The sequence below is a fragment of the Camelus bactrianus genome, chromosome 9, assembly GCF_048773025.1.
Source record: "Camelus bactrianus isolate YW-2024 breed Bactrian camel chromosome 9, ASM4877302v1, whole genome shotgun sequence".
Taxonomy (NCBI): domain Eukaryota; kingdom Metazoa; phylum Chordata; class Mammalia; order Artiodactyla; family Camelidae; genus Camelus; species Camelus bactrianus.
Genome location: NC_133547.1, coordinates 62,655,291 through 62,671,271, shown reverse-complemented (window position 1 = coordinate 62,671,271; position 15,981 = coordinate 62,655,291). Strand labels below are relative to the sequence as shown.

At 32.9% G+C, this 15,981-nt stretch overlaps 1 protein-coding gene across 1 annotated transcript in view; it reads right to left on the bottom strand.

The window, feature by feature from the left end:
• Window positions 1-15,981, bottom strand: part of TERB1 (telomere repeat binding bouquet formation protein 1) — a 43,586-nt gene that overhangs the window by 12,227 nt on the left and 15,378 nt on the right. Inside the window, exons 9-13 of the mRNA XM_010962430.3 lie at window positions 10,842-10,994; window positions 9,156-9,287; window positions 8,053-8,178; window positions 6,757-6,917; window positions 791-1,140 (exon numbers count right to left, since the gene is read on the bottom strand). Coding sequence (XP_010960732.1) covers window positions 791-1,140; window positions 6,757-6,917; window positions 8,053-8,178; window positions 9,156-9,287; window positions 10,842-10,994 — 922 coding nt within the window. The remainder of the gene's footprint in view (window positions 1-790; window positions 1,141-6,756; window positions 6,918-8,052; window positions 8,179-9,155; window positions 9,288-10,841; window positions 10,995-15,981) is intronic.

Sequence of the window (15,981 nt, the reverse complement as noted above, 5' to 3'; positions counted from 1 at the left end):
GTGTATGTGTGTGGAATACTGGAATACTACTCAGCCATAAAAAAGAATGAAAATGCAATTTGCAACAGACCTAGAGATTTTCATACTAAATGAAGTAAGTCAGATAAACACAAATATCACTTATATGTGGAATCTAAAAAAATGAGACAAATTATTTACCAAACAGAAACAGACTCACAGACAGAAAAAAAATTCATGATTACCAAAGGAGAAAGCAGGGAGTTAAGGAGGGACAAATTAGGAGTTTGGGATTAGCAGATACAAACTACTATATATAAAATAGATAAACAACAAGGTTCTACAGTATAGCACAGGGAACTATATTTAGTATCTTGTAATAACCTATAATGAAAAAGAATATGAAAAAGAACATGTATATATACATGTGTATGTATGTATATACATGTATATGTGTGTGTATATATACACACATATGTATGACTGAATCACTATGCTATATACTAGAAATGTAACATTGTAAATCAACTAAACATTGTAACTCAATTAAAGCAAAAAATCTGATCATGTCACACAATTTAAAATCATTAATGGCTCTTTATATCCTATGAGTTAAAACAGAAAATCCTGAGTATTACATGCAAGGCCGTAGATGAACTGGCCTATACTTCCCCATTCAACTCCTTTCTCAACATTTCCTACTTTAGGCGCCTCCCAAAACCACACTTGATCATTTCTATATCCCAGTGCTTAACACTATGGCACATTGCACTGCACAAAAAATATATACTAAATAAATAAGTGAAAGTTAGAAACCATTATTAAACTATACCTTGATTGAGAAACAAAATTCTTTTTTTCAAAAGTTGTTTCTTCACATACGTTTTGATTGCTGCTTGAATTGGTTTTACATACAGTCTTATTTTGCCCACTTTCTCTATAACAAGAGTTAACTGGATTTGCACTCTTTAATAGAGTCTTCATTTGGTCATCATTTGTACACGCTTTAGACATAGCTTCATGGGACTTATGGCTCTGAAGCCTTCTAGACTGGCTTTTATCCTTATCTTCTGCTTTGGGAACTCCACCACTGCTATCTGCATGGAGGTGTTTAAATGTATTTTGAATATTTATGTTCATAGATGAAAAAGTATCCTCATATTTTTCTGTTTGTATTTTTTCCTGTAATGTAAAAATAACAAGAAAATAATTCCAAAATAATTCATTTGCTTTGTAATCCAATTTACACTCCCTTTAAATAATGCAGAAAGTTTATTATGTCAGTAGAATACACATAATAAAAGGGGTAGTTTACATTAAGAAGAAAAGGGAATATACCCATTAATGATCTGGGGACAACTGGGTTGTCATCTGAGGAAAAAGATAAACTGGATCCATATCACAATTTACATAAAAATAAAGTCAAAATTAACTAAATATTAAAACATTAAAAAGTGAAATTATATCTGTTCTAAAGGAAACCATATTTTAATATTCTCAAGGGGAGGAACACCTTTCCAAGTATTATACAAAATCAATAAATCATAAAAGAAAAAACAAATATACTTTATCACATTAAAAAAATTTTTTTAAGTTCTGCTAGAGACCAAGATTAATACGTGGGTGGGGAGACTCAGAGGAAAAAGAGGCCAGAGGCAAAACCAAATGATAATTAAAATAGATAGAAAGAATATGTATAAGTCATATCTTGGGCCACAGTATAATTTTTCTAATAACATTTATAAAAAGCTACTACAATGAACTATGAAAAGCACAATAATAGTATAGAAATAGGCAAAGGAGATGAACAATTCACAGGAAAGGAAATATAAATAGCTCTTACACATATGAAAAAATGCTCCAACCCCCTTAATTAAAAAAATGAATATTAGAGATACACTGAGATATCTTTCTTCATCTATAACATTGGCAAAGATCAAGAGAGTACAGGGAAACATTCTTATACATTATGGGTAAGAGTATAAATTGGTACATCTCTGTAGAGAAACAATTTGACAGTATCTCTCATAATAAAAACCGTGTGTATTTGTTTAAAAAACCCTATAGGTATACTTTTACATGTACAAAATGTTAATGTTATTAACTGCAGCATAGTTTGTAATAGCTAAAAGTCGGAAATAATCTGAATGTTCATCAAAAAGAGAACTAGCATATCCATCAATGGAATACTCTACAATTGTAAATAAGTAAGTGAATTAATTAATTAATTAATAGGGCTTTCAGGTAAAGATGATGACTTTAATGTTCATATTTATTTTTGGTCCTTCCAAAAACCAATTAGAACAACAGTTTTTAAAAAGGCGTAAACTGACAAGGACAGGCATAAATTCCACAAGGAGAAATGCAAGAATATATAAAGGCAACAAAATTTTGGAAACTGGAAAGCAGATAGGGTAATGATAACCTACTTAGCAGACCTGAGAAAGCTGCAATGAAAGTGATAAAGCAGACTTGAAAGCTGACAATGGGAAAAGCCAAGAAACTACCTAAAATAGGCTACCAAATTCTCAAAAGACTTAAGAATTGGAGGGTGGGTGAAGGTGGGGTTAAAAACAGGAAGACTGGATGAAAGTTTAAGAAGTTGCTGGATTACCAGATCCTGATTCTCACATACACACACTTAGCAGGCAGCTAACTGACATCAGAAGATCCCCTTCCTCCCCAAGGTTGGAAGTTTACTCTGGAGGGGATAAAAACAGAGTCTTCACACTGGAAGACATCACTGGAGGACTTCAGCAAAGATTAAGGCAGACTACTATCAAGAAATAAACACTAAGAAAATATTCACATATTGAAAACTAAGACTCCCAAGCTGTCTCCCCCCATTTTGATTCCAGAATATTGATTGACAATCTCTAGGCAGGAAATTAGAAATTGGAGGTTCTTCAAAAAAATGACCTACCTAATTAATCCTATGAGAATCCACAGTCAAAAAATTTCCAGAAAGGTTTTTAGCATATGACTCTTACATATTAGTAGCAACCAAAGATCACCAAAAATGTGAAGATAGCTAGAGACCAAGAAAGGAAAAGCAAACAAGAAAATAGCTCAGAGGAGAAAGATGAAAGACAAAGTAGGAAAAAAAACTTTAAAAATGAAAATTGTCATTGATATATTTAAGAATGCCAGTCAAGTCTTAAGTCCATGAAATAAGAAGAGGATAATTTAAAAGGAGTAAAAAAGAGGCTTTGGTAACTAAAACAGCAGAAGTTAGAAACTTAATAGATTAAAGAGCAGCTCAAGAAGTCCAACAAACAAATAATAGAGGTTTCAGAAAAGGAGGAAAGAAAATAAGGAGAGTAATCATCATAGCATGATGTTATAAACTTTCCCAGAACTAAAGGACACAGTTGACAGAATGAAAGGGCCCACTAAGTGCACAACACAATAAATATAAAGAGATTAACACCAAGACACCTCACTTCAAAATTTCAAAACATTGTAGATAAGGAATATATAAGCTTCCAAAGGGAGAAAACAGGTCACACCAGAATGACTTTGGACCTCAAGAGTAACCCTGAAAGCTACAAGACTGTGGAGCAACACATTCAATATGCTGAGCAAAAGTGATTTCTAACTTAGAACATTTTGTCCTTCAATTCTGAAGGTAAAATAAAATTATTTTCATATTTTCAAGGTCTCAAAAAATTAACATCCAATGTACCCTTACTTAGAAAGCTACAGAAGAATGTACTCCACCAAAATGGGGGGTTTTCACCAAAAAAGAGAGGATGGCATAGGATCCAGGAAACAGAGAATCAAACTAGGAAAGATACAAAGAGAATCTATAAGATGATGGTAAAGGAGTACCCCAAGGTAACAGCTGTGTACCTGGCATAAAAGATGTGCCAGTTATTAATTTATTGCTCCTCAATTCCAAACCCACCTTTCTTTGTTCTGCATTGTAAAACTGAAACTAGACTCTATGGACCACTATTCTACGGCTAGCCTGATGTTAGGCTCTGCCATCAGAACGTGCTAGAGGGACAATACAAGGCTGGAAGAGAATGAAGGGATATTTTCTTCCCTTGGTGTTGTGTTGTTTTGAGTGGTGACAAGTGAAGGCAGACTTGTACTATGTAAGAAATGTTAAAAGAGATTCGTAACTTCCATAAAGTAGAATTGCCCCATGATTACATTCCTAACTATTTATCCAAAAGAAATGAAAATGTACACTTCAGGCAAAGAAGTGTATGCCAATGTTCACATAACATTATTCATAGTAACCAAGATCTAGAAGCAATCCAAATGTCTGTAAATTAGTGAATGGATAAACAAGTTGTGGTGTGTCCATACTATGGAGTATTACTCAGCAGTAAAAAAGAACAAAATAAAACACTGGTGAATCTCAAAAACATTATATATTAAAGTGAAATAAGTAAAACACAAAAGATTAAGTAATATATGATTCCATTTAGGTGAAACTACGGAAACGCAAACTAATGACAGAAAGCAGATCGGTGATTGCCTGGGCCTGAGGATGGGGAATGGGATTGTCTACAAAGAGACACAAGGAAACATTTTAGGGTGAGTGAACTGTTCTGTATCTTGACTGACTTGATAGTTACACAACTGTATAAAATTATCGTAACTCAAATTGTATGTTTAAAATGTGTGATTATCATTGTAGGTAAATATTATTTTAGTAAAAAATAAAGTATTTTGGAAAAAAGATAATTGTTTAAAGCAAAACATAACATTACTGGGCAGTTTATAACAAATGTAGCAGTAAAATGCATAGCAACAGCAAGAAGAGCAAATGGAAATATAAGCATACTATTGCAAAAGTCTTGCAATATACATGAATGTTATCATTTGGATACAGACCATGATAAGTTAAATATGTAAATTATAAACCATAAAGCCATCACTAAAAAAACAAGAATGTTTAGCCAATAATCTGAGATATTTAAAAATAATATAAAAGAAGACAGGAAAGCAGGAAAAAGGGAACAAAGAACAAATGGGACAAATAGGAAACAAATAGCAATATGGTAGACTTAAACCCAAACATTAATAGTTACATTAAATGTAAATGGAGTGATCACATCAATTAAAAAGCAGAACTTGTCAGAGAGGATAAAAAAGACCAAACTACATGCCATCCACACAAAACCCATGCGCTCTGTAAAGACATAGGTTACAAATAAAAGGATATGTCCATCAACTGATAAATGGATAAACAAAATGTAGTATATCTATGCAATGGAAAATTGGCCATAAAAAGGAATGAAGTACCCACAGATGCTAAAACATGAATGAGCCTTGAAAATATTATGCTAAGTGAAAGAAACCAGTCACAAAAGACCACATATTACATGCTTCCATTCTTATGAAATATCCAGAATCAGCAAATCTATAGAGTTAGAAGAAGACCAGTGGTTGCTTATGGCTGGGGATGCAGGGTTCAGGGAAATACTTAAAAGGTACAGAGTTTCTTTTTGAAGGAGTAAAAATAGTCTAAAACTGACTATAGTGATGATTGCACATATCTGTGAATACACTAAAAACTACTGAATTTTACACTTTAAATGGGCAGATGGTATATGAATTATATCTCAGTACAGCTATTTTTTAAAAAAGAATGAAGTACTGAAGTATACTACAACATGGTTGACTCTTGAAAACATGTTAAATGAAAGTTACATAAGACCACATATTATATAATTCAATTTATATAAAAAGTCCAGAATAGGTAAATATAGAGAGACAGAAAAATAAATCAGTGGTTGCCTAGGGTGGGGGGAAGATGTAAAGGGGAATAGGTAATAGTAAATGGTATGGGGTTTCTTTTTGGGGGTGATTAAAATGTTCAAAAATTGATTCTGGTAATGATCACACAATTCTGTGAGCATACTAAAAACCAATGAAATGTATACTTTAACTGGGTCAATTGTACACAATGTGATTTGTATCTCAATAAAGCTGTTGCAAAAATATATATATAGCAGAATATTCACTCTAGAGCTGTTTACACTGGTGATAAATTGACTATTTTCTAAATGACCATCAATAAAACACTAGTTAAATCAATTACGGTAATCTATGATATTGAATACTACTCAGTCATTTAAAATAAAATTACTATACTAAATTGGATAATATTTTTTTAAATGCATGCACAAAGACTCAAAGCATACATACATAGTAAAGATATGGAAATGTGTGTATGTATATACATACATACATATACATATATATACAGTTGACCCTTGAACAACTCAGGGCAGTCAAAAATCCACATATAACTTTACAACTGGCCCTCCATACCCTCAGTTCCACATCCGCTGACTCAACCAACCCAAGATGGTATAGTATTGTAGTATATATTCGTTGGAAAAAATCCATGTATGAGTGGATTTGAGTAATTCAAACCCCTGTTGTTCAAGGATCAACTGTGTGTGTGTGTGTGTGTGTGTGTGTGTGTGTGTGTGTGTGTGTAAAAAGATAGAGAGAGAAATAAATGAATGGAGAGAATAGAAAATGAGGGAAGCAAGGGAGCAGAAGCAAGAGAGAACAAAGAAAGGAAAGTGGAAAAGTGGGAACCCTTATAATACAAATGTTAGATCTCTTGGCTCTCTCCTCCATGTCTCTTATTTTTTCAGTCAACATTTCTACTTTTTAAAAATATTTTTTCTATGTTCAAGGTGATCCCTCAAGCATTACTATTGAATTTTAAATTTAAAAAATAACTTGGCAAGAAAAATATTTTACCCTTTAACCTCTTTTGTTAAAAAATACTTGAAAAAAGTTCTATATTCTATGAAACAAGCCAACCTCATTTCCTTCTCTTTCAAGCTGTTCTATTCTGTGCAGAATTTCTTTTGCTTTCTTCCAGTACTCTTCAAGATTCTTCTCTTTCATATTTATGTCCTTTAATCGCTCTACTTCATTTTCATCAAAAGAATATTCTCCTAGACTTAGAGATAATTTCTCAGCTTTGTAATATGAGAAAAAAATAGAGCATTTATCCATTACTAGAGATGTTATTTTAACACTTTAAATAAAGACAGACTCATACCCCGCACCCTCTTCTCTAAATTTTGCCCATCCAAACTATCTTAACTGTCTAAGTGGTACTGAAAATAAGTGGAAGGCTACTGCTTGGCAGAGGCCAAGGACCCAAAGGCTCATAAATTAGACCTTACTCTTCAGAGTTATAAGAAAAATAATAGAGTGAAAATATGTTATGCCAGGCATATAAACACCCTTGGGTTTATGGATACTGGTTTTAAAGTAGTAGTTTTTTTTAAAACAGTTTTCAGAAAGTAGTTCCTTCCTATAATCTTTTAAAATCTCTTTTCACATATTACGGCAGCAATTTTTCTTCCAAGAGACCAAAATCCTTTTCCTGGCTGCTTCCTCTATGCTCCAAGCCATCAATTTCTTCAATGTACCAGGCTCCCTCCCTTTCAGAGGGCCTTTGTGTCTGTCTCACTGTTGCTTGTGCCTGAGACACTGGCTGATAATAAATTCCTCTTTTCACTAATTAATTCTCTGCATTTAGATCTCAGCTGAAGAATCACTTCCTCCCAAAGCCTTTTCTGCTCCAAGTCTAGGTCATAAAACTTTGTTATAGGTTAAGATCTGTGCTCCATCCATTCTTAAAATTTATGTTAATTCATAACATTCATTTTTCACATTATTCAATTACTATCTATTTCTCTAGTAAAACTAAGCTCTATGAGCACAGACACTGTTGTTTCTTGTCACTGTATCCCTAATGCCTAGCACAGTGCCTGACAAATAAGAGATACCCAAATACTTTTTAAATAAATAAATGAACGTACTTTGTATTATGATTTAATCAAAGTCATCCGTAGGCCTCAAATTTAAGTCCTACAAGTAAATCTGTCCACATTGCATTAAATAAGTGAATTATCTATATTGTTGCTGCCTTCCACATAAGTTTTTTATATGCTGAAATACTCTAGTTGTCATGTCCAAATTATACTATCTGCTTTTCAAATGTAGGAAGAGCCTGAGAGCTAAAGAGCTTGGTTCATCAAAGCAAATATAAAGTCCCCGTCATAAACTGTGGTTGGTATTTTTTTTAAGTAATAGTAAACTTACTAATTTTTTTGCAGTTGTGAAGCACAAAAGTGGCAGCTTTGTTTAGTTCCTCATTCTGAGATTCAGTTAAGGCTTGTATCATGAGTGGAAGCCCATTGTTTTTAAAAAGGTCATACTGATTTTCCTCTGGAAAACACATCAAAAATTAAGGTAGAAGATAGTTATTTTATCTCAGACTATCTGCATGAGGTCCTATTTCTTCCTTTTGATAATAATAAACATAATTCAAATTTTAAAATACAAAAAACCAAATAGTTTCAAAGGTATTTTCAATTTTGGAAATTACCTAATAATATAAGCTACCTAAATCTCATAAGTGATAATCTCTGAAATACAATCACAGAGTAGTGTCATACCTCATAAGAGTAAACATTTGGTTTAAAAAAAGGTATGTCAATTAAACCCCAATAAGAAATAAAAATTAAATTTAAAAGTTTAAAGGTATAGTAAATCCTACATTATAAAGAGGTTAAGAGAAAGAACAGAGAAATAAACGAATGGAGAGAATGGAAAATGAGGGAAGCAAGAGAGAACAAAGAGAGGAAAGTGGAAAAGTGGGAGAGGAGAGAGGAAATCAGTAGGAAAGAGAGGAGAGAGGAAATTAAAGAGGATTGGAAAAGAGGAAAGTGCACAGAGGAAGAATGGCAGGAAAGTGGAGAGGGGAAAAAATGGAAGAAGAAAAGAAAAGAAAGAGGAGAGAATGATAGGTAGAGAAAGAAAGAACTTTTGAAGGTTTTCATCAAGGGAGAACAGGATAATTTCTGTGCAGCCGTGTGAAGAGTGGATTGAAAAAAATGGAGATAGAAGGAAAAGAACACAAGGAAGAATCTATTGCAATAACATGTGAAAGATGTTGAGGGCCTGAGGGCTTAAAGTGGGAATGAGCAGAAAGAAATAAGAAGGAGTGAACAGAAGCAGAAACACAGGTCTTAGTGACTGACTGAATACAATGGATGAAGAAGGATGAGGAGCAAAACGACTGGTTTGGGGACTAGGAGAAAGGCAATAGTACTTTTAAACCTTTCATATGACTGGGGGGAAAAATAAAAGTGTATTTCCACTCCATTGTCTTAATAAGTACACTAAATAAATCCAATACTTACCACAATCCTCTGTACAATGACCAAGAGTAAGTATGATGCTAAATTTTTCTCCTGAATCCAGACTTTCATGAAGCAGTAATGCCAGAAGTTTTGAAACAATGTGGTACTTGGATAGTACTGCTCCAAAAGTAGCTATTAGTATAAAAATTTTTAAAAAGACAGTAAGTACAAAGTTAAAACTTACCATTATACATACAGTACTTTCCATGTATTACATATACTATTTTTCAGACCTTATGCTAGGAGAAGGATATTATATATCTACACACTATCTAAAATTCATCTCTCATATAATATCTAATACATATGTGTATATATGTGTGCAACTATAAATAAATGTATTTTAATAAGATGATGGCTTATATAGCCCTCCTTAACCCCTTCTTCCCACACTAAAGTTTTTTGAAGAATACTTTCTTCTTAGCTGTCCTGCATAATGTTATGAATATGAACATTCCTAAAAGCTACTTACTCTTACCTTACATACCTCTTCTTATCTAGACTGACAGTAAAGACCTTTCTATGCAATCAATTTCTGCCTGTCACTGAAATACGCTATTACTGGCCATGGTTCTACTTGATGTTAGTGATGCAGAGAAGCACATCTGAAGCTATGATGAGATGTGACAAAATTCGAGAAGTCCACCATTTTAAGCTACACTTCTCATGGTTTTGTTTTTTAAGAGTTCAGAGTCTAACAATACTCATGTGAACAATAAGGCTGCGAATTTCTCAACGTATTATATCTTAATCATTTTTGTATCTCTAGCACTCACATAGTGGCACTTATTTGCTCATGATTATGCTGTTTGGACAGGGCTGGTCAGGCCAGTTCTACTCTGCATCATGCTGGGACTAGAACGTCCAAGATGTCTTCTTCAATCACATGTCTGAGTCTCAGTTGGGGTGGCAGAAACAGATGGGCTGGCTGGACATCTCTCCATTTCTGCGTGCCTCCCCATGTGACTAACAGGATTTGTCGTAATGCTGCTGGGTTTCCAGAAGGAGCATAACAAAGGGAGAAACCCAATATGCAAATGCCTGTCAAACCACCACTTGGTTCACATCAGCTAATGTCCCATTAGCAAAAGGAACAAACCAAAAGCATACACCAGGCCCTAAATAACTGATTTTAGAAAAATAATCTACTTTTTTTCACTTGTGAATGTCAAGAGTTGCTTATTACAAGGATTTACATTCCTCAGTTTTTGTACATGTGAGAAGCAGCCATGAGTTAAAGTCTGGTTCTGCCACTCACTAGTTATGGTAGGGTAAGTCAACCTCATACTTATCAGAAAGAGGCATATCTTAATTCTTTACCTAATTTTTAAAAATCTATAAATTGGGTTTTCCATTCCCAATGTATCCAAAATGTCCCTTTATTTCTCTTCTAAACTTTCTCATTTAATGCTGCATTTTAAGTGAAACAAAGGTGTAGACTGATGGAATCTTAACTTGAGTCTATCATTAAACATGAAGTCAGAAGTCCTAGATTTGAACCTTTAAGGAAGTCACAACCTCCATGGGAAAGTAAGGAGCTGGGCTAGATAATTTCTAAGATTCCCTCCCACTTGTGAAAACTGTAAGTCCAATCCATGTTAGTGTTCAATCTACCATTTCAACACTCACCATGCTGAATTCAAACAAAATGCAATTGTAGAAAAATTACTAAACATTTTCACTCACGATTATCAGCAATACATGCATCCACTGTCTTTGTCACCACCACTGCAAGCTTAGCACTGGAAAGAGTCTCGTGTGAATCAGATTCCAGTTGTACAAGAACTTGAGATAATACATCCAGTCCACCCACAGATATAAAGTATTTCTGAATATATGCTTAAGGAATAGAGTAGCAGAACTATTAATACTTCAAATAAGACAAGTGTATGGTTTCATTCAATTAATTTGCACTAAATAAAATATTAACTTGACTTTTTAAAATACTAACAATCTCAAAATTTATTACAGTATGTCTTTCTTGTCTGTTAGGTATCTCATTTTATTTAGCAAGAACTGGTATATTTTGCACAAATTATTATTATTAAACTCAAGTCCTCTAATAGGACTGTAACAAATAGATTCATTCATTTAGCTTGGTATTACAATTAGCAAACTAATTTCTGAGTTCCAACATAACTCATTCCTCAGATTGTTTCAATCAACAAAGAGCAGTCTCTTCAGCAAATGGTGCTGGGAAAGCTGGACAGCTATAAATATATTAATGCAATTAGAACACTCCCTCACACCATACACAAAAATAAACTCAAAATGATTTAAAGACATGTCTAAATATAAGACAGGACATCATAAAACTCCTAGAAAACATAGGCAAAATATTCTCAAGCATAAATCGTAGCAATATTTTCTCAGATCAGTCACCCAAGGCAAAAGAAGTAAAAGCAAAAATAAACAGGACCTAATCAAACTTGAAAACTTTTGCACAGCAAAAGGAACAATCAACAAAACCAAAAGACAACCTACAAAATGGGAGAAAATATTTGCAATGATGTGACTGACAAGGGGTTAATATCTAAAATATACAAACAGCCATACAACTCAATATCAAAAAAAAAAAAAAAAACCGCCCAACCAAAAAATGGGCAGAAGACCTAAACAGACATTTCTTCAAAGAAGATGGCCATCAGGAAAAGGCCACATGAAAAGATGCTCAACATTGCTAATTATTAGAGAAATGCGAATCAAACCCACAATAAGTTATCACCTCATATCAGTCAGAATGGACAGTATCAAAAAGTCTACAAATAATAAATGCTAGAGAGGATGTGGGAAAAAGGGAACCCTCACACACTGTTCATAGAAATGTAATTACCATATGACCCAGCAATTCCACTCCTGGGAATACATCCGGAAAAAGCAAAAACACGAATTTAAAAAGATACATGCACCCCAATGTTCACAGCAGCACTATTTACAATAGCCAAGACATGCAAACAAACCCAAGTGCCCATCAACAGATGACTGGTTTCAGAAGATGGGTGTGTGTGTGTGTGTGTGTGTGTGTGTGTGTGTGTGTGTGTGTGTGTGTGTGTGTGTGTGTGTGTGTGTGTGTGTGTGTGTGTGATGGAATATTACTCAGCCATAAAAAAGAACAAAACATTGCCATTTGCAGCAACATCGACAAATCTAGAGAATATCATATAAAGTGTAGTAAGTCAGAGAAAGACAAACATTATATGATATCACTTACATATGGAATCTAAAAAATAATAAAAATGAATCTATATACAAAACAGAGACTCACAGACATAGAAAACAAACACAGTTACCACAGGGGAAAGGGAGGAGAGAAGGGATAAATTAGAGTATGGGATTAACAGATACAAACTACTAAACATAAAATAGATAAGCAACAAGGATTTACAATATAGCACAAGGAGCTATATTTAATATCTTATAATAATCTATAATGTAAAGTAATCTGGGGGGGAGAGTATAGTTCAAGTGGTAGAGCACATGCTTAGCATGCATGAGGTCCTGGGTTCAATCCCCAGTACCTCCTCTAAGAATAAATAAATAAACCTAATTACCTTCCCCCACCAAACAACAACAACAAAAACAAACAAAAAAAAAAAAAAAGGAGGGAAAGTAATCTGAAAAAATATATACATAAAGTTGAATCATTTTGCTGTACACCTGAAACTAATACAACATTGTAAATTAACTATACTTCGATTAAAAAATAATTACATATTTAAAGTTTTTGGAGTTTCAAAAAAAAAAAAACAAAACCCAAAGGGCAAAGTAATTTAACTGTTCCCTCCTTAAAAAAAAAAACACACATTTCATCCACCTTATTTAAGACTAATTCATTTACTTCTTGGAGCATAAAAATGTAACATATTATTGAGAGTCATAATAACTATTCCAAGCAAAGATCTGATGACAGATACATTTTTTAAAAGTCTGAAGTCTTTTGTTCCCATATTGAAAATGATTCTGACGGGAAAGTATCCCATGGGTCTGTGCATTCAATAGTCTTTACAGCCCCATTCCAGCAATGAGCTTATAACAAATGGATGTATGGGCTAGGACTATAATTCTGTCACAAATCTTCTTCCCAGTCTACCCTAGTACCACAAATTCGGCCAAGATGATTTGAACACAAAAATTACTTTTTGTATATATACGTATGCATGTATATGTATAACTGAATAACTGCTGTACACCTGAAACTAGCATAAATCAACTAACTATACTTCAATAAAAAATAAGAACAAAAGAATTACTTTTTGTACTATTCAAAAAAAACAAAGATTTTAATCTAAAAAAATCATGTTAAAAATGTGTACATCTGGAAACAGAACTGTTAGGAAATGTTATTTAAGGATAAGCAAACATTTTCAACATTATGCAGACCCCAAAACAGTCTATTTACCACAAGATATTTTCATTTAAAAAAATCTTGAAAAAGGAAAAAATTTTAATTAGATGAAAATGGGCATTATGTTACCACAAAGCTTTTAAATTATAGCCTATGTATTGAAAATTCAAGCTTATAAGCAGAACATCCTAGTCTACACTTGTACATTGAATATTTCAAATTATCTCTAATATATTTCATACCAATTTGCTGAGAGTAATAAGGTCCTGTAACTATTACTCATCTATGTTGGTATTTAGAGAAAGAGGAAATGTCAAAGCACTATGGAAATAGATTGTAATTTTTCAAATTATAGAGATATTCCTTTGCATGTGAAACATGACTATTTGCTTTAAACATCTGACCAACAACGTGTGAGAAAGTTTTAGTTATTTTTACTTTTAACCATGCTAGTGGGTGTTTAGTAGTATCTCCTTGGAGTTTTAGATTTCTCTGATGACTAATGATTCTGAGCATCTTTTCAAGTGTTATTTAATATTCATATCTTCTCTCGTGAAGTATCTGTCCAAATTTTGCCTATTTTTTTAAATTATTAGGCTGGTTTTTGTCTTACTGATTTGTAAAAGTTCTTTATATCTTCTTGGTGCAAGTTCTTTATCAGATGTGCATTTCACAAATATTTTCTCCCAGTCCACAGCTTGCCTTTTCACCTAAACAGGATCTTTTGAAGCGTAAAAGATTCTACCTCCAGTAAAGTCCAATTTATCATTTTTTTAAATTTAGTGGCTCATGTTTTTATGCCCTAAGAAATCTTTGTCTACTCTCAAATTATGAAAATTTGCTCCTATGTTTTTGTCCAGAAATTTTAGTTTTAGTTCTTAACATTTAGTTATATGGATCGTTTCAAGTGAACTTTTGTGTACTGTATAAGGTAAGGGTTGAGACTTATATTTCCCAGACAGATCACTACTTTTACCAGCACCATTTGTTGAAAAGACTATCTTTTCCAACATGGAATCATTGTGGCACCTTTGTAGAAAATCAAGGGAAAAATATATATATATATATCTAAAATGCTATATACTCTTGACTACTGTATAGGAAGTATCAGGTAATGTAACTCCTACAATTTTGTCCTTTTTTTAAAACAGTTTTGACTATCCTAGCTCCTATGCACTTCCATGTAAATTTTAGAATCAGCTTGTCAATTTTTACAGAAAAGCCTGCAGGGATTTTAATGGGGAATGCCATGAATCAAGGGATGAATTTGAGAAGTGACATTCTAACAATACTGAATCTTACAATCCATGGGTATATCTCTCTCATTAATTAAAGGTTTTCTTTATTTCAGCAATGTTTTTATGGTTTTCAGCATATAGACACTGCACATGTATCATTAAATGTATTCCTAAGTATTTTGTTTTTTCAATATTATCGTGAATGATAGTTTCTTTAAATTCCCAATTGTTGCTAGTATTTCTATATATGACCTTATATCCAGCAACCTTGCTAAAATCACACTAGTTCTAGCAGTTTTTTGTAGATTCTTCAGACAATCACATCAGCTATGAAAAAATACCATATTTTCTTTTTCCTTTTCAATCTCTACACTTTTTGTTGCATTTTCTTGCCTTACTGCACTGGCTCAGACATCTAGTAAAATGTTAAATGATGAGACTGGTTATCCTTGTCATTTTTCCAATCTTAGAGGGAAAGTATTAAGTCTTTCACCATTTAAGTCTGTTAGCTGTAGTATTTTATAGAGGCCTTTGATCACATGGAGGAAGTTCCCTTCTGTTCTTAGCTTACCAAAATCTTTTGTCATGAATTTATGTTGAGTTATTATGTGAAAAGCTATTCTTTCATCTTTTGAGATTATATAGTTTTTCTTTTCTATTCAGTGAATATGGAGAATTTTCTAATGTTAAACCAATTTTGCATTCCTATGATGAATGCCACTTGCTCATAATATATTTAACCTTTCTATATACTGCTAGATTGATTTGATGATGTTTTGTTAATGATGTTTGTATCTATGTTCATAAAGGATATTGGCCTACAGTTTTCTTATAATGCTTTTCTCAAGTTTTAGTATAAGAATAATGCTGGCTTTATAAAATGTTTTAAGAAGTGTTTCCTCCTCTTCTATTTCCTGGAATAATTTATGTAGAATTATTTTCCTTATATGTTTGGTAGAATTTACCAGTGAAGTCATGAGGGCCTAGAATTTCCTCTGTTAAGGTTTTAAACTACAAATTCAATTTCTTGATTAGATACAGGAATATTCAGGTTATCTATTCATCTTGAGTGAGCTTTTGTAGTTTATGTATTTCAAAGAATTTATCCAATTCATTTAAGTTGTCAAATTTAGTGGCATAAAGTTGTTTCTACTATTCCTTTATTATTCTTTTAATATCTGTAAAGATCTGTAGTGACATTACCTCTCATTCTTGATATTGGTTATTTGGGCCTTCTAAGTTG